The sequence below is a fragment of the Amyelois transitella genome, chromosome 3, assembly GCF_032362555.1.
Source record: "Amyelois transitella isolate CPQ chromosome 3, ilAmyTran1.1, whole genome shotgun sequence".
NCBI lineage: Eukaryota > Metazoa > Arthropoda > Insecta > Lepidoptera > Pyralidae > Amyelois > Amyelois transitella.
In genome coordinates this window covers 2,310,291-2,333,162 of record NC_083506.1, presented here as the reverse complement: position 1 = coordinate 2,333,162, position 22,872 = coordinate 2,310,291, and the positions used below count along the sequence as shown (strand labels likewise).

General features: G+C 35.7%; 2 protein-coding genes and 1 non-coding gene across 3 annotated transcripts; all 3 read right to left on the bottom strand.

The window, feature by feature from the left end:
- Positions 1-298: 298 nt before the first annotated feature.
- On the bottom strand, positions 299-9,505 carry LOC106133465 (probable peroxisomal acyl-coenzyme A oxidase 1). Its single transcript, XM_013333195.2, has 13 exons — positions 9,090-9,505; positions 8,281-8,437; positions 7,739-7,913; positions 7,399-7,522; positions 6,973-7,217; positions 6,590-6,753; positions 4,395-4,557; positions 3,894-4,084; positions 3,366-3,515; positions 2,998-3,103; positions 2,468-2,620; positions 1,810-1,926; positions 299-589 (listed from the first exon to the last, which is right to left on the bottom strand). The coding sequence occupies exons 1-13, from the start codon at positions 9,229-9,231 to the stop codon at positions 446-448; spliced, it is 2,031 nt and encodes a 676-aa protein (XP_013188649.1). The 5' UTR covers positions 9,232-9,505; the 3' UTR covers positions 299-445.
- Positions 1,039-1,153, bottom strand: Trnal-caa (transfer RNA leucine (anticodon CAA)). The gene is made up of 2 exons: positions 1,116-1,153; positions 1,039-1,083 (listed from the first exon to the last, which is right to left on the bottom strand). It is a non-coding gene; the product is annotated as a tRNA-Leu (tRNA).
- Positions 9,506-9,527: 22 nt separating the features above from the next.
- On the bottom strand, positions 9,528-21,823 carry LOC106133467 (probable peroxisomal acyl-coenzyme A oxidase 1). Its single transcript, XM_013333197.2, has 13 exons — positions 20,521-21,823; positions 19,877-20,030; positions 19,470-19,641; positions 17,104-17,227; positions 15,975-16,219; positions 15,009-15,169; positions 13,376-13,538; positions 12,346-12,536; positions 11,598-11,747; positions 11,219-11,324; positions 10,610-10,762; positions 10,101-10,217; positions 9,528-9,730 (listed from the first exon to the last, which is right to left on the bottom strand). The coding sequence occupies exons 1-13, from the start codon at positions 20,642-20,644 to the stop codon at positions 9,584-9,586; spliced, it is 2,007 nt and encodes a 668-aa protein (XP_013188651.1). The 5' UTR covers positions 20,645-21,823; the 3' UTR covers positions 9,528-9,583.
- Between the last annotated feature and the right edge of the window lie 1,049 nt (positions 21,824-22,872).

The following is a 22,872-nucleotide window of genomic DNA, read 5'->3' as shown; positions in this document are numbered from 1 at the left end:
AGATTTGTATGTATACTAATATTATAAAGAGGAACAATCTATTTTTTTATATGTTTGTTTGTTTACACATGTAATCGATAAACTCCGAAACTACTGAATCGATTTCAAACATTCACCATTAGAAAGCTACATCATCCCTGAGTAACACAGGCTATATTTAATTCCAGTTGTAACAAGATTTCAGCCTGTGGAAGAAAAAGCCCTGTCGAGATCATTAAAAAACGCTATATATAACCGAATTACACGTGGGCGAAGCCGCGGGCGGAAAGCTAGTAAATACATAAAAAAAAACAACGTCTCAATGAAATTATTTATTTAAAATAACAATATTAAATATGCATAACAGTTTGGTCTTTATTAAAATGACGGTAAAATTCAGAATTCGCGTAAGTACTGAAAGCTGTTCAAGTTAAAGCAGGTAAATAAATATTTTTGTTAAAAAAATTTAAAGCTTTCCTTGCATGAAAGGCTTTAGGTACTTATGAAAGCTATCATCTACTGGTTTAGCATTGAGAGGGCTCTTCAGCGCTTCAGCTACTATCCGCTCGTAAACTCGACCATCGTAGGCTCCCAGAGTTGACTTCAGTACCTATGTTTGGAAAATAAATTTTACCTATGACATTTAAAAAAAAAATTCGTGTCTCATTTTGACCAATATGAAAATAGAATTGTTCCATAAACCATACTAATATTATAAAGAGAGAATAATAGTTTTTTTTAGTGTAAAGATTTTGACGAAATTTGGCACATAAGCAGTTTTTCTGTATATTCTCACCAGAGCATAGTCCCGCAAAAAACTAGTCAACTATAATTCCCTCAAGTTTTTCACTACTTTTGACCCCATATACCCAAAAATAAGGGATAAATAATTTATAAGCTTTAAAAATTCTTAAAATAGCATTTTGAATTACTGATTTGTGCAACTTATAGTAATTTATATTTATAAATCATTCATGCTATAGTTTAAAAAAAAAATATTTTAAAAGTCAAAAGGCATCATAAATGAAAAAGTTAAATTTTAGAGTTATCAAAAATATTTGTCAGAAGTGGGATTCGAACCCACGCCCTCAGAGAGGACCAGAACAACTCGAACCCACTACAGTGGGCAAGGGAACCTTGAGTCTGGCGCCTTAGACCGCTCGGCCATCCTGACATGATAGTGAATGATGAAAATAGTGATTTCACTGCAATCGAACTAATTGTGGAATAAGTTATTTTGATTACATGGGCAATTTCATTGTTAAACATGACAATATCACGTATTCAACAATAAATTTCTTACTGTGATTGCTAATAGTATAATTACTGTTTAATGGCTATCCTAACCTATTATAAATGCTAAAGTAAGTTTGTTCGTTACCTCTTCACGCATTATCTACTGAACAAATCTTAAAATTCCCGTATATATAATTAAGAGTCAGAAAAGGACATAAGGACTTTTCATGACGGTAAAAACTATAATTCCCGTGGGGTTTGCGAAAAACCTATACTCTTTTGTAAGTGGTCTTTTTTCGCGCAGAAAAAGTGGCGTGTAAAAGCTAGTTAGCAATAAGTTTAAAACCCATGTATCAAATTTATTACCGCTACTTTGTAGAAAAATTTCCTTGGAAATTTGAGGAGTACTTCCCAAAGAAATAACATGCTAGATTTTAACATTCCAGGAACATCAAATTTGAATTGTAACAGATAACTAAAGTGCAGTGCAGCCTTTTAGGAAATACCATATACCTTCACTATATTTTCAGATTTTTATTTATTTCTATTTTTTTATTAAAAAAATGTTCTTTATCCTTTAACAATGATATTTACCTCATCTCTTAGATCGAAGGCGTCGACAAGACCCACAGCGTTTGGTCTGATCACAGTCAGCAACTCCTCGTATTTCTGCTGCAGACGGCATATATCGGTCTCTGATAGCGTCGTAAACTAAAATAGCAAAAGTATTATATGACTAAGTATAACATATATATTTAATTATATAAATATACTAGCGGACCCGACAGAATTCGTTCTGTCAAAAAGATTTGTAATGTAGCAGTTTTTTGTTCTTACCTATTTTATAAAATTCTGCTGAACAGAACCGTCACCCTGGTGACAGGGCGTGAACTTTATACAAAAGCAATAAAGCTCAAATTGACTCTACATTAGAAAACGTTTGTATGGGAAAAAGAAAAGGGGTCTTTCCAGGTATTATTCGAATTTTTCTGTACCGTAAAAACCATCCTCGAACTTCAACGAATATTTTTTTTAAATATTGGCCATATTGGTCCAGGCGTTGATGAGTTATGCGCTTACCAACACATTTTACGATTCATTTTTATATTATAGATTTGTAATCTAAGACCCGCAAGAAGTAGATTTTCTTTCGGGTTATAAATTTCAGATACACATATTTTGGTCCAGTTCAATCGAGCATCTGATGTTTCTATTAAAAGCTAATTTAACCATTTTGCCTATTATCTCTTACCCGCAACAGATCTCCAGTTTTCTCCAAAGCCCAATAATAGAGATACAAGGTGTTCAGTTGTTCCATGACTGCTTTCACTTCGGCACTGGAAGTAGAGTTCTTTCTCTCCGTTTCTTGGTGGTAGACCTTGCAAATCACTGCCCTGCAATGGGCCTGAACAAACGAAAAATAAAGGACCTATAGATTTTTTTTTTCAAGTTGGTGATAAATGTATTAAATAGCGTCTTCCATTAGAAATTCTGTCAGAATAATAGCGACAGAATAAAAATTTGTAATGAATTTTATTTGAAGACCTTAAACGAAACATACAACAGCTAGTAAACAACAAACAGCTATAATAAATTTGTAAAGAAGTATCATGTTTTCTTCTGTCTTGCATTACAAGTAGTGCTTTAGTTTAAAACTAATTACTTTTCCGTCATATCATCTCACTAATTCACGACTCATGACGTTACAAATATTTAGGCGAACTGTCTTCTTGGCACTAAGATTTTTTATATAATAGTTAAGATTATCAAGTGATATTATACCTCGGCAGCTGCTACAAGTTGTACTGTAGTGAGCTCCCAAGCTTCTTCGTAATCTTTCCCAGACTTCAAATGTCTTCGCATGCTTTTCACGCACGCTAATATTTTTCTAGAAAAAGAAAAACAATTCATAACCTTATTTATCATTAGGTTCTCCCAGTATTGAAATCACAGTTCTAATATTTTAGGTATAAACATGGAATTCTTTTTTTTTAAATAAGGTAGCAACCAATTTCATTTTCATCACTTAGCCGTCCAGTCTTTTCAAGACTGCCGGCGCTATCTACCCTGTTAGGGATAGAGACTAGATAAATAATTTTTTAACGATTTTCCCAGAAATTCTATATAAGAGTATTGATAAAAAAATTCACCCAGCAGCGACTCCTTCCATAGCCCTGACGATTCCTTCAGGAGAACTATGCCACGACGCCCGTTCTCCTTTGACTGCTTGTGTAATGTACGACATCGTTGGTGTGATGGGTTTACCTTCCTCAGCTTGCTCCCACGTTTTCAATAAAAATCTGTCAGTAAAATAATAACAACACGATGAATTGAAAATGATGAAAAATTCAGCTAATACAGCTTTTACCATGATTTGGTATCGGTTAAGTTCCTTTGCAAACATTGCGGAGGTTCGACGTGTCGCATCATGTAAAAACCTAATTTACCGAATCAAGAATCGTGGACAAAAGGCACATCAAACTCCATTCCAGTAATATGAAGATCTAAAGGGGAATAACGCCAAAAGTAAGAAAAATTCATGGCAATTATTCTGAAAAAGCATCAGCCTTAAAATTACCATTCATTATGTTATAAGATTGGAGCTGGTCAAAAGACAAGTAAAGATATTGACCTGATGGCAATCCCAACACAGTCCTTAAGAACAAAGTCATAAGTACCTGGCTGTTTGCAGCAAAAGAACTGTATAATCTCCCTCGTAAGTCCTGGTGGCGGTGACGAAGGAGTACAGAAGTGGTAGGTTTGAAGACAGCATGTACCCATGCCCACCGCAAGCAAATCTGCACTGCTCGATGAGGGACGAACAGTCCGACGTGCTTATAGCTTTCAGACAGCTTGAGAGAGCATGCAACTGGAATTAGACAAATATCCGGTACACTATAAATATAGACATTTTGGATGTAGCGTCATAGTATAAAACAGAGGGAAACGTTACTTTCAAGATATTTTCTAAACAATTATCAAGATTTCCAATCAAGCAGTCGATATTTTTATACATATAATTTGATAATTACCATACCACCTAATCATTCTGCTTTGTGCTGTTTTGTATGTGTTACTCTTTTGGTGCAATAAAGAGTTTTATCTATCTATAATTTAATAGTTCAAAAGCTTAATAATTTAGCGAGCGGCAAATAAAAGTAGCTAATAGCAACAAATACCTCTGGCAAATTGTCCGTGTTTCCATGCTTCATGTCTTGAAGAACAGCGGTGAAGGTAGCCCAAAGCCATTCACTAGTGAATTGCAAAGCGTGGGTTGTAGCAATGCAGATGAAAAGTTTGTGTTGCTGAGTCAAATAGTCCAGGACCTGCGGTTCTGGCTGACTGTAAAAAAAAACACCTTCAGTACTAAACTCAATCAACTGAAATAACAAAAGTAATTCTGGTTAACGATACCACAAATTTTATGGAAAATTAATAACTTTTCTTATTGCTACACTGGTCTTATGTACGGTCGCGTTTATAATTGCAGTCATAGTTCGCAAAACTTTATAGCTTGCACCGCTGCTACCACTCACACATTCACACAAATAACACAATAAACAACAAGCGGTGAAACGTTGGGTAACGCGCCATCAAGAAGAGGGTACCTAGTGTAAAAAGTCGACCGCGCAGCGACCGTCGTCCGCTAATAATCAACACAGCGACAGCCACACAGCGGAGATCCATGGTGAAACAGTACGAAAATAATGGCTTCATACCGACCAGAATATTTGCGAAACAGTTCGACACATTAGTGGTTACTGTTCGTCGAGTTTGCATCGTGAGGGACTACACCACAGATAGCCAGCAAAAAAGCCGTATTTATCCGAAATAAATAAGCAAAGACGTTTAGAATTTGCTGGGCAGTATTTGGATTTTGCCTGGAAAGAAGCGATATTTACGGACGAAAAGTTCGTTTATGTCATCACTACACGGTAGGCTTCATTTATGGCGAAGAAATGCAACTCGGTATGAAGAAATAAATATTGTGCCAAATATGGAGTCTGGACACATATCTGTAAATATGTGGGGCTGGATGAGTGCTGCTGGACCTGGGGAACAGGTGTGGATAGCAGGACGCGCTACAGCTGCTCATTATGTGCAAGTGCTGGAAGAAACCATGTTACCAACTGTGCGGTATATTTATCCGATTGATGATATGCCAACAATATCATTTGTGCCCTGTGCATCGAGTCCATATAGTGCGTGAAAGGTTCTGCCAGTTTATATTAAAACTACTAATTACTTAGATAGTATTTAAGGACAGCTTCAATATCTTTTCTTTATGAAAACGAATAATTAAGCTGTAACCTTAATAACAGGAGATAAGTAGATGATACAATTAGTGTAATATGCTGTATGTATAGCTTTATATAATCATCAATATGTAAACAAAACTATAGGTAAACTGTTTCAATAAAATTTACTAATTTTAATTATTGAATGTTTTATTTTCTCCCTCTTGTTTAATATTTCTTGCTGATTTCCGTGTTTGAAGACAACTTTCCGTGTTTGTAATTCTTAGATATCAGTTAGTTAGTCAGTCAGTTACTTAGTTCAAATGGCACCTTGAAACATTAAAAATTGTCAGTAACACATTTTTTTTTTTAATAGGAAAAAAAATTCCTTGAATAACTTCGAAATCCAAGTAACGCTAGTAACTAGAACAAGCGAGTGTGAGCAAGCGAGATTATCTAATATATCTTAGATCTCACTTGCTCACACAAGTAATAAAATTGCTACCCAATAACTTTCAAAGGAACCACTACCTACGTTAGGGTCGTGTGCAGATAAACTTTCAACCTTATTGAAATGTCATAAGTCTGGCAGTCGCAGGCTTCCATCTATAGGCAAATCTTATGCAAATAATGAGAGACGACGATATCTCGATCGACAATTATCGGGCCCAGTTCGGCCATCGTTGATTACCGTCTCTTTCTGTTTTGTTATGTTATATGTCATAGAATAATAAACTGTTTTTCTTAGTAATCATTGGTTTTAAAGACCGTATTCATTTGATGAAATATTTATTCTTTTTAAATATGCATGTGTGTGTGTATCTATTGGAACCACAGTGCACGCTATTTTAACCCGTAAGAATTTTAAAACTATGACTGCAGATATGAACGCGATCGTACATGACTAATTTATTGTTAAAAGTTGTAATAATCAGATGACAAATAGTTTAGGTATATTTTGTTGTCTCCATTAAAGATGTAAAATCTCTTTATTTACCAACCCAGGCCTGACTGTAAATCTTAGGATGGTTCAATACACGGGTGTTTGCACTAACACTGATTCCTTCCACAGATTATATCGAAGTAATCACTTTGATTGTCATAGTTATGAAAATCAAAATATTTAAATCACGTACTCTGGCCTTGGCTGTGACTGCCTCCTCACCGCTGAATACCGCACTGCTATGGTGACTGCCTTCGCGAGGTTGAACGCCATTTCGCTGACCAACATCACTCGCACGAACACCATGGTCCCGTACGTCAACTTCTCGTGTCTCGCTACTTTCACGTAAGTTCCATCCTATAATACAATTTCTTTATTAAATATCTCGTTAGCATCATTGACGGTGAACTTATTGTCATTAACATTCAGTACCTCTAGGTGTTTCCTATGATTAGTAAGTTGAAGGATTTGTATGACTAAAACTTCGTCAATAAATTCTTCAAATCTGAATTTATTAAGTTCTACAGATCTTAGTACATCTACAGACTTTGAATACAGTTATATATGTGTTCTTACCTTCAAAACTTGAGCATTCTTCATCATCAAGTTCTCTCTGGGTATCCTGAAGTTATTGAAGATCAGAAATCCGTTATCAGCCGTGTTGAACCCCATCTTTGGCCCAATTTCCCCCACTTTTATGCCGGGTAATGGCATATGGGTTTCCAAGTCACGAATCTGAACGATGAAAGGATGAACTCCATGACAGACACCTTTGGTATACAACTGTGCTACCACAATAGAATGGTTTACAGTTTTTCCCACTGAAAATGAAGGGTCGCAATATTAAAAATAAGATTGAATATGAAATTATCAAATGAATACCATCAAGTAACAAACATCGTCTTTAATTTATCTTCACCAAGCCAAGTCTTGATTGCCAAAAGGGTACTGGTTGTCAATTTAATGCCACTGAAATGAGCTAAATCAAATGTATCAACTTACATCCTCCAGCCCACCATTTGTAAGATGACAGAGTGGGGCTGTGCAGTACAAACTCCTCAGTCTCAGGGTCATAAGTTGCGGTTGTCTCCAAACCTCTAATAAAGGTTCCATGGCCTAATTCGGTCTGGAAACATGAATCGATTAGCAATACTCTACACTCTCTGATCTGACTTTTTGCCAGGAGTAACTACCAATAATAGATGTTATGTCTAACAGTCCTTTTGTGTTTAAAAAAAGAACCTAGGCAGCAGTTAATTTGTCTTTTTCAATTATTAATCCTCCATCAATCAAATTGAGAATTAATTTAATTGTTTATTTAAAAAAATAGTGGCTAAAATACCTGCGCGTAGGTGCCAATGATTTTCATGTCCAAGGCAAGGGGCAACCAGTGAGACATTTGCTCCGGGGTGCATTGCCCCATGATGGTAGGCATAAACATGCCCAGATGGAGAAGAAATGGCGATATCTCTTTGAAGAACGCATCAGATGTGCGTCGAAGAACGGCAGAATGTAGACTATAAAACATGAAGGGTAAGTCATCTTATAATAAAGTTGTTTGAATAAAACTTAAGGTAAACCACATTTAAAATGATATGGAATTCTCCTATCTCTCACGCAACTTAAAGTTCCTGTTTTAAATTTACTGATTAACAAATGTTTGTTAACTTAACCTAATCTAGAGAGTTTTTATGCACCTCATCAGTTTAATTATTATCAAACCAAACAGTCAATTGAAGGAGTCCATCTCCAACCAAGACATTTTTTTATTGAACTGGGCCAAGGATGTTTATATATTTCTGTATTTGTTATGGCAACCTTAAACACAGGTCTCCAACTTACATGAAAGATGACTACATTTAAAACCATTTCTACCCAACTTACCCAAGATTCTCCAGTGCCGTGATATCTGCAAACTTGCTCTTAACAATATTTGCGTATACGCACGACTTGCGCACAGCATTCTGATACCGCTCTTTGGGACCTAAGCATTCCTCTGGGATCTCGTCCAGACACGCCCCATCATCGAGGGTGATGCTCTCTGAAATTGTGTTTACTTAAACATTTCCTGAGTTTTAGAGCAAACTTAAGAAGTTGTATGTACGCTTTCTACACGTTTATAGTTTATACGATGAAAAAACATTTTACTAGTCCTAGTAGGATAACATCTTTTTCTTTCAAACATAACGCGAAGTGACTCTGGATATGTAAATTATTAAATGTATCTTCTGGATATTATAAGTATATTAAGCACAACTTATTTAAACAGTACTATTATAATGTTCTCGTACTTCCGCTGTTTACCATATTCCCTGTTATGTAATGGTTCCCCCAATACTTAGGTACTTACATACAATACAAATAGGGTCAATGGGATCAACAAAACCAAAATCATTAAATTCAAACTCCAAATTGGTACAATTTATTTCGATGATGAAGTGTTTCTTGGGCTTAAAAATTTTGGTTTTACGTCGGCAACTGTTTTTATTAAGTTTTCAAGTAATCATCGTCTACAAGTCGAGTTTATTGTCGACAATATTAATTGGTTGATTCCTAACGAATCACAATAAAATAGTTTCCTTGATATTTTCCAATGAGACTAATATAGCTGACCCCGAAAATTTCAACCCGAAGCCCATATATTGTGTGAATTTCGTTGTAATAATTCTTAAAAAGGGTGAAATCACACTTACCAATCAGTTTCCTCCTCTCAGTGTTTTTCTCCCCGCCATCCAAAATGTACGTTAATTCGTCTACATTGAATGTGCATTTTGCACGTTCTTTTAATAAATCTGGATTGATATCATTTGACGCCATTACTTTGAATACACTCATTCTGATTTTAAGCTTATGTGGTCCTTTCCTTACCACCTTCGATTCAAAACTGGACTCCACAAACTTTATAATGAATATTTATTTGTCCCATTTCGGTTCATTGTTTTATTCATGAAAGTAAATTGACTACACAGGTAGTGAATGCTAAAAGGTAATAAAAATGTTAGCATTTACTGATGACACTTTCTCACAACTTTAATGTTGTGAATGCAGAAACAAAATTTTCCGTAAGGATCACTAAGCTCCTGAATATTTTCTAGACCGTTTTTATTTTCAATATAAAAAAACAGAAGTAATTAATGTTCAAAATAATATTTTATTGAAAAAGTAAACAACATTTTATATCACATAATCACAGTTTTGCCTTTGACATGAAAGGCTTGAGATACTTGTGGAAGCTATCGTTGACGGGCTGCGCGTTGAGCGGACTCTTCAGAGCCTCTTCCATCAGTCTCTCATACACACGACCGTCGTACGAACCCAGGGCTGACCCTAACGTCTGTAATGAAAAAGCATACATTTGTTTAGTTCTTTCTACCCTGTTCTAAATGAAATTGACCTAAAATACTGCCCTGTGAAACTCCGAAGTTTTGGAAGTGATTCCAACGAACTACTGGTTTGAATTGAAAAATTATTTTTGCGTTGAATAGATCATTTATCGAGAAAGGTTTTAGGCTATATAACAGCACGCTGCAACTATAAGGAGCGAAGACATTAAAAACGGGGAAAATTATTCATCCTTGAGAGCTTCAATGATGCCCAAAATAACTATTCCACGCGGACGAAGTCGCGGGCACAGCTAGTGAAAAATAAATTTTGCAAAAACTTAAAAAAAAAGTCTAGTGCATAACAATTTTGACTCAGAATACCTCATCTCTAATGCCGAACCCGTCGACGAGGCCCACAGCATTGGGTCTGATGAGTGTCAATAATTCTTCATACCTATTCCTCAAAACGGCAATATCCGCTTTGGAAATAGATGAATACTGTAACAAAATAAACATATCATTAGCATCATTAAGCTACTCGTTCAATAAAAAATATATTAAACACTTATACTCGAGCCCATTAAGACGCTTAATACGGCCTCTTAGCTAAGTCCTTAGCTTATAAAAAGTCTTATAATCAAGATCACATGGAGATAAGCATAGAGATATGATTTTAAACTTGTTATTCTTCTTTTAGGCGATAAACTACCAACCTGCCACTATTTGAATCTCAATTCTATCATTAAGCTAAATAGCTGAACGTGGCCATTCAGTCTTTAGACTGTTGGCTCTGTCTACCCCGCAAGGGATATAGACGTGACCGTATGTATGTATGTAATATTTATAATTGATGGCACATGAAGCAAAATTAACTAAATAGGTATTTGTACCTCCAACAAGTCACCAGTCTTTTGCAGAGTCCAGTAAACCAAGTATAACTCTACTAATTGCTGCATTACTATTGCCAAATTCTGTGAAAAAGTTGTCGAGAGACGTTGAATTTCACTCAGGAAGATATTACAAATGATCGCCCTGCAATGAGCCTGAAAAAAAGTAGTAGGATTGAAAATTTCCACAAACATTTATTATCATAAAAAGCAACCAAATTTCAATTAAATATTTAACTCAGATTAAGCAACAGATAAACTAGTAGCTGTAGAATTGTAGCATAATTTTATTAATGAACCAAAGATAATATGGCTCTCGCCAAATGAAATTCAGTATGAAGCAAAAATATACACTTTAGATAAAGGCCTAAGGCTTTTGAAATAGCATACAAACAAATTCAAATTCAAAAGTTTTTATTAATTATTATAGAATACTTCATATCGCTTAATAATTGTCAAAACGTTTGGTTACACAACATTGGTTGACGTCAAATAAATTACTTAAAACTAAGTTTACTGCCGCTTCCAAGGCGTCAGTGCAGAAGAAGCGGTAACAAACTGCACTGCAGCATTTTCTAAAACAAACAAACTACACCGTATCGTGTATCTTACCTCACTAGCACTGACAAGTTGTACTGAAGCCAAATTCCAAGCGTCTTCATAATCATTGCCGGCGTTCACATACTTCTCTATTGTTTCACAAGCCGCTTTTGTTTTCCTATAAATTAAAGATATTTTGAAAAGTGCTTTAAATTTTTTGTTCATACCTTTCTGGTAATATCCCTGGGGGGAGCAAAAGTCTTGAAAAGATTTGAAATTCAAGTAGAAACGAGTTGCTAGCCCATAACCTTCAAGAAGAATCCCAAGTTTATTGGTCCCTTAGTCGTCTTTACGGCATCCATGAGAAAGATATGGAGAGGTCCTATTCTAAAGTGTAGTAAATTTAAAAAAAATAGATTTCAGAAATTATGAAATTGATATTTTAATTTACCCAGCTGCAACTTCTTGGAAACCTATTACGATGCGTTGCGGAGTATTCTCCCATTGATTCCTGTTAGATTTGAAATAGTCCAGGAGATAGGATACCGTGGGGGTCATAGCTTTTCCTTCCAATGTCTGCTTCCATGCTTTGACTAAATATCTGAAACAGAAACAGTTACAGCAGTTAGATAAATTATAATCGAAACATATTGGATACTCTCAATTAATTATTGAATCTGATTGGGTTTATTTTAGAGTAGTGACCTTCCCATAGATATATAGTGGACATGCACTTTGCGATTGATATATTAAATACTAGCGCATCACCCCGGCTTCGCACGGTTAGCATTTATGCATACATCCTCTTGAATCACTCTATCTATTTAAAAAAACTGCATCAATATCCTTTGTAAAACAAAAAATAGGACCACTCCATCTCGTTCCCATGGATGTCGTAAAAAGCGGCTAAGGGATAGGCTTATAAACTTGGGATTCTTCTTTTAGGCGATGGGCTAGCAACCCGTCACTATTTGAATCTCAATTCTATTCATTAAGCTAAACAACTGAACGTGGCCTTTCAGCCTTTTCAAGACTGTTGGCTCTGTCTACCCCGTAAGGGATCGTGATCATATGTATGTATGTATGTATATCCGTTGTATAGTTCTAAAGATCGAAGCATACATACAGATAAAGGGACAGACATTTTGCTTTATACAATGTATAATATATAAAAATAAGATATTTAATCTTTCACTAACCTAGCAGTCTGCAATAACAGCACAGTATGCTCCCCCTCATAAGTCACAGAGGCAGTTATGAGACCGTATAAAACCGGGAAGTTGGAAGACGCCATGTATCCATGGCCACCACAAGCTAAACGACACTGTTCCACTCCTAGAGACGCGTCGAGACTTGAAACTGCTTTCAGACAGCAGGCCAAAGCATGTAACTGGCAGAAAGAAACCGATATCATGTTAAATCTATACTAATACTAGCTGTGTCCGCGAAATAATAGAAAATGTGAAAAAAAAACGGAGTAAATTATTCATCCTCGAGGGCTTCAATGATGCCCAAAATGACTATTCCAAGCGGACGAAGTCGCGGGCACAGCTAGTGTTATTTACAAAATTTTATAATTGCTTAGTAATGTTACTGAAGTTACAATATTGATGGAAATTTGAGATGTCAGCCCTAACACAAAACTCTATGCCATTTCTGTATCGTTATCATTAAATCCCTTCCCTCCAAAGAGAGTGAAGTAAACAAGAAGTCACTTTATATATATTTTTTTAAAGATTATTAACTAAAAGTTACTTTATCTTCAGACCAATAAGGTAGGTTTTGGGAATCAAAAAATATAGGTGCCGTGTGGTTCTCGACACCAATGAAAAAAAGAATAGGACCACACCATCTCTTTCCCATGGATATCGTAAAAGGCGACTAAGGGATAGGCTTACAAACTTGGGATTCTTCTTTAGGCGATGGGCTAGCAACCTGTCACTATTTGAATCTCAATTCTATCATTAAGCCAAATAGCTGAACGTGGCCATTCAGTCTTTTCAAGACTGTTGGCTCTGTCTACCTCGCAAGGGATATAGACGTGACCATATGTATGTATGTATGTGTATAAAAAATATAGGTTTGTATTCGTAGGTAAACGAACCATAGACTCTAAAGCGAAGCGGCAGAGGGTACTACTGGAAACATGCAAAGATGAATTCAAGATTTGTATTCGTAAGATTTGCAAAAGATTTGCATGTGAAATTTTTCACGAATACAATTGAATACCTCCGGCAATTGGTCCATGTTCCCTTTCCTCATGTCCAAGTTGACCTGGACGAAGGTGTCCCACAGCCAGTCGCCGACGATTCTGAAAGCGTGGCTGGTCGCGATGTGAATGAAAAGTTTGTGCTGTTGTGTCAAATAATCCAATATCTGCGGTTCTGGTTCGCTGAAAGATAATAAATACATCTCTATACTAATATTAGAAAGCTAAAGAGTTTGTTTGTTTGTTTGTTTGAACGCGCTAATATCAGGAACGACTGGTCCAAATTGAAAAAATATTTTTGAGTTGAATATATAATATGGCTATATAACACCATGCTTCAACTATTAGGAGCGAAGAAATAATGGAAAATGTGAAAAAACGGGGAAAATTATTCATTCTTGAGGGCTTCAATTATGCCCAAAATAACTATTCCACGCGAACGGAGTCGCGGGCACAGCTAGTTATTGAATATAACGGTTATTGGGAGATGCATCTAATGTTCTGATCCTAATTCAAAATGGGTTCACGCAAAACTTAATTAGTTGGAAGGCTAGTTACAGGCAGATTTAAAATAAAATGTTTCCATAAAGCCGTGTGGTTCCCGGCACAAATAGAAAAAAAGAATTGGACAACTCCATCTCTTTCCCATGAATGTCGTAAAAAGCGACTAAGGGATAGGCTTTTAAACTTGGGATTCTTCTTAGGCGATGGGGTAGCAACTCAAAAACGTCACTATTTAAATTTCAATTTTATCATTAAGCCAAACAGCCGAACGTGGCCTATCAGTCTTTTTAAGATTGTTGGCTCTGTCTTTCCCGCAAGGAACAAAGACGTGATTACATGTATTTATGTAAGTAAGTATAAAAAAGCAAGTTTCGCCACCTCAATCGGGTCGTGATCAACAGTCGGATTTCCTCGGGGAAATTGTTTTGCAATGAAGGTGTAATTTTATTGTCTTTTTTCCTAACAGAATAGATGCTTTTGAATCTGGTGAGAAGGTAGAGATTTCTTTTATGTGTATCAATTTTTAACTATATTGATTTTCTTTAGTTCTCTCAATCTCAAAGACGTGAGATTCCTGATAGTTAATGCTATTAAGCATGCAACTTATGAAAAAAAACCATTTATTAACTTGGGATGGACTTGGACTTGGATGTCGTAAATGACTGAGATGACTGTGAGATGATCGTAATGTCGATGGCGACTAAGGGATAGGCTTACATACTTGGAATTCTGTTTTACAGCAATGGGCTTGCAACCTGTCACTATTTGAATCTCAATTCTATCTTAAAGCCAAATAGCTGAACGTGGCCTATCAGTCTTTACAAGACTGTTGGCTCTGTCCACCCCGCGAGGAATAAAGACGTGATTACATATATGTATGAATAAATAAGCAAGTTTCTCCACCTCAATCGGGTCGTGACCAATTCTCGGATTTTCTCAGGGAAATTGTTTGGCAATGAAGGTGTAATTTAATTGTCTTTTTTCCTAACAGAATAGATGCTTTTGAATCTGATGAGAAGGTGGAGATGTCTTTTGTGTGTATAAATTTATTACTATATTGTTTTTCTATCGTTCCTCTCAATCTCAAAGACGTGAGATTCCCTATAGTTAATGCAGCAGCTTATGAAAAAAGACCATTCATTTACTAACTTGGGTTTGGGCTGTGATTGGTGCCTGACGGCCGCATATCGCACGGCGATGGTGGAGGCCGAGGCCAGGCAGTAGGCGGCGTCTCTGACGATGGTCACCCTGACCATCACCATCGTGCCGTACGTAAGCTTGTCGTTCTGAGATTTTACGAATGTGCCATCCTGTTAAATAAATAAATATAAATACATATATACGGGACAAATTACACTGATCTAGTTAGCATCGAAGTAAGTTCGAGACTTGTGTTACGAGATACTAATTCGATATACGATACTATATTTTATGATAAATACTTATATAGATAAACATCCAAGACCTGGGGTCAATCAGAAAAAAAATTCTCATCATGCTCCGGCCGGGATTCGAACCCGGGACCTCCGGTGTCACAGACAAGCGTACTACCGCTGCGCCACAGAGGTCGTCAAGTGTTTTAAGAATTAAGATTATATATATATATATATATCAAGTCCTTATTTTTAACTAGGTTTACATTTTTATTTATTTCAATGACAATACTGGACAATAATGAGCTTCCATGATGGTCAAGTAGTGAAAAAATTGTACAAATCAATCAAGAAAACGGCTTATAAACTTGGGATTCTTATAAGCGATGGGCTTAAAAGCTGTCACTATTTGAATCGCAATTCCACCGTTTAAGAGCTGAACGCGGCCTATTAGACTTTTCAAGATTGTTGGATTTGTCTACCCCGCAAAGAGGTTTTGATATCTCTCGCAGATTAGCTTTTTATTTAGTACAATGAATGTATCAATACTAACTACTTCAATGTATATATTGAAGCAAAATTTTAAAAAGGCATAAATTCTTACACCTATGTTTGTGCACCTGTTTTTCATGTTCATACCTGATAATTGAAAAAAGATTTGAATAACAATTTTCTAGCTATTTTAAAGCACTTACAGATAAAGTCTACTCTAATTAAATAATATTTCTTACAAACAGATTACCTTCAGGACTTGCGAATTCTTCATCAGCATATTCTTCCTCGGTATCCTCACATTGTCAAAAGCCAGGAACCCGTTGTTGGCCGTCTGAAATCCCAGTTTGGGTCCGATCTCCCCCAATTTAATACCGGGCAAAGGCTGGTGCGTTTCTAAATCTCGAAGCTGGACAATGAACGGATGGACTCCTAGACACTTGTCTTTGATGTAAAGTTGGGCAACGACGATGCAGTAATTGGTCGTGTGGGCCACTGAAAAAAAAAAAGATTTCTTTTTTTTTTACACCAAGCATATACAAATTATGACGATACAGCACAAATTAAGATTTAGAAATCACTTAACAATTAAAGGTTTTATATATCTACTAGAGGCCGCCCGCGACTTCGTCCGCATGGAAACCCTATCAATCCCGCGGGAACTCTGGGATAAAAAGTAGCCTATGTGTTATTCTGGGTCTTCAGCTACCTACATACCAAATTTCATGGTAATCGGTTCAGTAGTTTTTGCGTGAAAGAGTAACAAACATCCATACATCCATACAAACTTTCGCCTTTATAATAGTAGTAGGATAGGATGAATTCCTCATTAGGCTTGCCTGGTCAGGAAAGTCAACATCAATTTTTTGAAAAAACAAAATTATTTGATGAAATCCATTGCGCTTTTTAAACCAAATAAAATCTAGAGGTACATGAGTTGGGTTATTAACATTTTGTAAAAATCGAATAACTCTTCTTTTCAAAGTTTTTCGTTATCTAGTACTTATACGTACAAGGGAACATATCTATGTATAAAGTAGGTATGTATGAACGTATGTATGTATGTTTGTAACACGATAACTTTCTAATCGTTGATCCGATTTTGATGAAAACTAAAATGTATGTAGGATCTGCCAATGGAATTTTTAAAAGCAATAAAATTTGTATAGGTAGGTAGTGGTTTTTGGAAAAATCGATTAAGTAGTTTTGACTTATCCACAATGTTGTTAAAATTTAAAATACATATAAAATTTGATATGTAGATACTCCAATTTATTAGATACTTTTTACCATCCCTGTGTGTTTTATGTTGTTTTGTATGTTTTACTCTTATGGTGCAATAAAGAGTTTTATCTATCTATCTACCTATCGATACTTACATCCTCCTGGCCACCATTTGTAAGCAGTCAGCGTGGGAGTGTTTATTACAAATTCTTCTGTCGTTGGATCATAAGTCGCCGTGGTCTCCAGACCTCTCAAGAACGTTCCGTGTCCTAACTCAGTCTGCGAAACGAAGCAATTGAATAAAGACACCTTGGTAACGTAGTGGGCTAGCAACCTGTCACTATTTGAATCTCAATTCTATCATTAAGCCAAATAGCTGAACGTGGCCATTCAGTGTTTTCAAGACTGTTGGCTCTGTCTACCCCGCAAGGGATATAGACGTGACCGTATGTAAGTATGGTAACGTAAACAATTCACCTATTTTATTTCCAGTCATTGAGGCAACACCAAATGAAATTCAAGTTGCTTCGCATTAGGTCGATAATGTTAAACATACATACATATGGTCACGTCTATATATCTTGCGGGGTAGACAGAGCCTACTTGAATGGCCACGTTCAGCTATTTAGTTTAATGATAGAATTGAGATTAAAATAGTGACAGGTTGCTGACCCATCGCCTAAAAAAGAATCCCAAGTTTGTAAGCCTATCCTTTAGTGGCCTTTTGCGTCCACGGGAAAGGGATGGAGTGGTCCTATTCTTTTTTTGTATTGGTGCCGGGAACCACACGGCACTGATCGGATACTGTTCAAGATGTTTGATTATCGATACAAACAATAAAAATAGGTAAAAAAACTTTTTAAGTTAAACGGTTTTATGTTAAACATACATTGCAATGTTTAATATAAATGTACTAAAAACCAAAAAATAATAAAATAGATACAGTCGTGGGAATTATAAACATATGCATAGACTAGACTAAAATAAAACCGTGGGGCACGTCAATTGTCTACAATCGTTGATTAAAATGTTTGTTTTGTAATGTTACACTATAATTAGGCAGTTGTTCAACCGACAACGATGGACGTGTGATAAGTAGGGCTAGAATGTGGAAACAAGTTAGCAAGCTCGATTAAGCGAGTTTTACGGTTTCATAATGTTGAGCGAGTAGTACTTTTATCATAAGTTTTGTCGATTAAAGACAAACTACGAGCAGTGAAACGATTCCTCGCTAGCCAGCAAAATAGTAAGTAATTTGCGCACCGTCTGCGGGCCAACTGCCTAACGACGAATTAAACGATTCTTCTATCGCACATTAAGTCTATAATTTGTAGACAATTGACGTGCCCCACGGTTTTATTTTAGTCTAGTCTATGCATATGTTTATAATTCCCACGACTGTATCTATTTTATTATTTTTTGGTTTTTAGTACATTTATATTAAACATTGCAATGTATGTTTAACATAAAACCGTTTAACTTAAAAAGTTTTTTTACCTATTTTTATTTTCTAGTTTTTAGTTTTTATTTCGCATTCTGTTTAATTCATTTAGTGCTTCATTATTGCAAGGTTTCTTGCCCGTTAGTTTATTGCAGTCCAACTCCTCTATACTTAGTCCCTGCAAAGATCTTACTCTACTAAGAGCCACGTAGGCTTGACCTTATTGAATGCGACAACTTAATAATATATTAAAAGATACCTTAACAGTCATTTAGTTATGTATATATATTAATAAGGGCGTATTAATATTTATTTTCAATTGTTTAATACTCAGGTACTAATTTTGAATAGTAAATTGTATTCTACTTGTTGAGACCTTTCATTTGATACCCATGTTGATGGGATTGATAAAACCTAAGTTATCCGCCATTTTGTAGAGGCCGCCATCTTGGATTTCAATTTTTTATAGTATATTGTATTCTGCTTGTTGAGCCCTTTCATTTGATACCCATATTGATGGGATTAATGAAACCTAAATTATCCGCCATTTTGTAACGGCGGCCATCTTGAATTTATAATGATAATGAATAAACATAATTATATTGTCACCAAAATCCAAAGTGTATACAAAATTTCAGATTAATCGGTTGACAGGAAGAGGGTGAAATTTGAATTACTAAATTTGACCCAAGAATAAATAAAACAAACGGGGTGAGCTAAATAAAACCGTTTAAAAATATATTGATGATCACCATTATCTTCGTCTTAAACACGTTTAAAAAGACATTAACTGACTAAACATGTAGGATTTTATGTTCTAGGGCTGCGCTAAAAGAAAATCGGTTCAGGTTTGGTGGTACTTTATAAGTTACTAGCGACCCGCCCCGGCTTCGCACGGGTGCAAAATTATAAATGTTATTATACATAAAAAACCTTCCTCTTGAATTACTCTACCTGTTACAAAAAACCGCATCAAAATCCGTTGCGTAATTTTAAAGATTTAAGCATACAGACAAACAGACTAAAATAGCGACTTTGTTTTATACTATGTAGTGATACTTTAAAAATAAATATTTTCACCTGCGCGTATGTACCAATGACTTTCATAGCCGTGGCTTTGGGCAGCCATTCCTCCTGCTGTTCCGGCGTGCCTTGGCCCATGATAGTAGGGACGAACATGCCGTTATGGAGCAAAAACGGTGATACATTCTTGAGGACTCCAACAGTTGCTGGTCTATACACGTTATTGAGCCTGAAATGTAAATAATTTTATGTTTTATAGGATTATATTGTGACAAAATAATAATTGGAAGAGACAATTTTTTTGGCGTGTATTCACTCCTCAGTTGTTTATATTTTAGTCTCAAATTTTTTATGTCTGCGCCACCTTCATTTATATTAGTCCTGAAAGATTTATATTAAGGCCACCTTTTATTTTACTTGTTTTCTAGTGCAATAAAGCTATCTTACTTGGTATAAATACTTACTTCAAAATATTATATGGATATTGTTTCCGATGCTCGTTTATAATTTCAGTTACGATACAGGCTTTCTTGACGGCATTTTCATACTTTTCCTTGTGGCTCAAATAGTCTACTGGTACATCATCTTTTAAATCCTTATTGGAAAAAAGTCTTTCCTCTGCAAACATAAAACACAAATAGCCCACTTTATGATTTAAATTTATGACAAATGAAACAAGGACCTACGTACGTAAATGTCTTGGTATTGTACTTGATTTATTTGAAAATAATCAAAATTCGCGCTTAAAATATTCTTATAATACTGCGATATGATTGGTTCAAACAATTAGATAGTTCGGAGAATCTCGTGATGTTTCGCCTTGAAGTCGCCAACGTCAACGCATACATGTGCAACGCAAGAACTACAGTTGTCTCTTTCTTTCTCAATAACAGAGGATTAGTGTTTGTCTCCTCCGACACTTGTTTGTGCCGTGACTCCATGACAAGCAAAATGTAAGATAAACAACTGTTTTAGATATGATTTAGTTCTTAGTGACATTCGATTTTTAAACAAAATATGTCTCTAATTTAAAAACTTTCTAAGCCGCGAACATTTTCTACATTTGTTGGATTAGTTCGTTCAATCTAATTGTTAATTTTAATCTTACCCAGTTCCCTTCTTTGCACCGTATTCTCTTTGCCTCCATCCACAAAATGTATCAATTCTTCCACATCAAATGTGCACTTATTTCTTTCTTTGACTAAATCTTCGTTCACTTTTTGTCCTATCATGTTGGAGGCTTCCACTAACACAGTTATTATGACAATACCGACAGTAAACTGGTGTTGATATATTTTATTGTTGAGATAACAATAGTCCAATGTTCACGTATTAAACTTTGCACTGTTTGATTTACATCTCGCCTTATTATGTTACTTAGGTGGACCTCATACGTACTGGACCAGTCTTGCATGACGGGTTAAGCAATACAGTAATTTAGAAAGCGTTAGAATTTTACTTTTACTGTTTGTAATTAATAATCAATGTTCTTGGTGCCGTGTGGTTCGCGGCACCAATACAAAAAAGAATAGGACCACTCCATCTCTTTCCCGTGGATATCGTAAAAGGCGACTAAGGGATAGGCTTACAAACTTGGGATTCTTTTTAGGCGATGGGCTAGCAACCTGTCACTATTTGAATCTCAATTCTATCATTAAGCCAAATAGCTGACGTGGCCATTCAGTCTTTTCTGTCTATCCTGCAAGGGACATAGACGTGACCATATGTATGTATGTTCTTGATGATTATATACATTACAATAAAGAGGTAGATTAAATAAATAACTATACCTTTATATAGGGGGCAAATACATTAGTCATAAATCACACATTTTTAAGATTGGCTAAAGATCAAGTTAATAAGCTACCAAATAATTACCTAGGACATTAACATTAAAGGCGATTAAGGGATAGGCTTATAAACTTCGGATTCATGAGCTAGCAACCTGTCACTATTTGTAAATCAATTCTATCATTAAGCCAAGCAGCTGAACGTGGTCTTATTTATTGAAACTTTTGGCTTTGTTTACCCCCCAACGGATATAGACATGATTAGGTAGGTACCTATATGTATGTTTATGCTATATCATGTATTTTATATGTTTCTAATAAACTTTAATGTTACTGGAAACATAAAAAAATAAAATGGATATCTTCTTATTCATAAAATCCAAGGCTATATCTTTACAAGTTAATTTGAGCTAAACGTGAAATACTAGTGGCAAGCAATCATTCTGAGTAGGTACAAAGTTCAAAGTTTCGCTTTTTTTGGTTTAGCGTAAAAAATAATAAACTCTGTACTATGCCCTCCTGAGACAGGCATTGTAGAATTTCTTTTGAAATACCAATTATGAATCATCTTCTATCTTATGCACCTCAAACTAATACATACATAGATATATATAGTCACGTCTTTAAACCGTACGGGGTAGACAGAGCCAACGTTGAAATATCTAAAAATCCTGTAATTGTGTGTTTGAATACTGAACCCTATTTTATATAAAAGAAGAAAACTTATGACACCAAGGAAACAAACAGATAAACAAAAATATAATTAATTCATTTACTAATTTAATACCAATCTATATATTGTGATTTACTGAGTAAATATATATCTAATCTATTTACTTAGTAAATCACAGTTTGGGTTTTGGCATGAAAGGAAGCAGAAGTAAGAGACACCAAGAAAAAATCCGATAAACAAAATTATAATCTATATATATAAAACTCTTCCGTTACTGAGTGACTGACTGACAGACAACGCACAGTCGAAACTACTGGTCGTAGACAGCTGAAATTTGGAATGTAGGTTCCTTGGGATATGTAGGGGAGCACTAAGAAAGGATTTTTGGAAATTCAACCCCCAAGGGGGGGAAAAGGGGTAAAAACGTTTCTATGAAAAATCTTATTCCTTGGGTTTATAAACTTGAAACTTGGCATGAACACGTACATAGGCAAGTAAATATGTTTGACATTATAAGTTTTTTCAAACTACCCTCCAAACGTGATTTAGGGGGTGCGATTGGGTGACTGATTTATTAACGCACAGCCGAAATCGCTCGGTATAGGAGTCTGAGATTTTGAACAGAGGTTCCTTTAGTAACATAAGTGAGCACTAAGAAGGGATTTTTGAAATGTCAACCCCCAAGGGGGGGAAACGGGATAAACTGAGCCGGGGCTGCGGGAAAGTTCTAACGAGATACCGTGGCCCCGGAACGCAAAGGGCAACTGAAGGAACGAGGTGAGTTTTAGTCAGTAAAAGTCTGACACTCCCTTCCGTTCCACCCAGAGCGGGAGAGGTCATTTGATGATTTGCCATCCTTAAAAAAAAAGACTTTGTATGACAACTTTCAGTCGTCTCTTTAACATACATAATAACATACATAATTATGTACATACATGCATAACATTAATAACATCACGCCTTAAATCCCTATTTTGTGTTAACACTACCCATACAA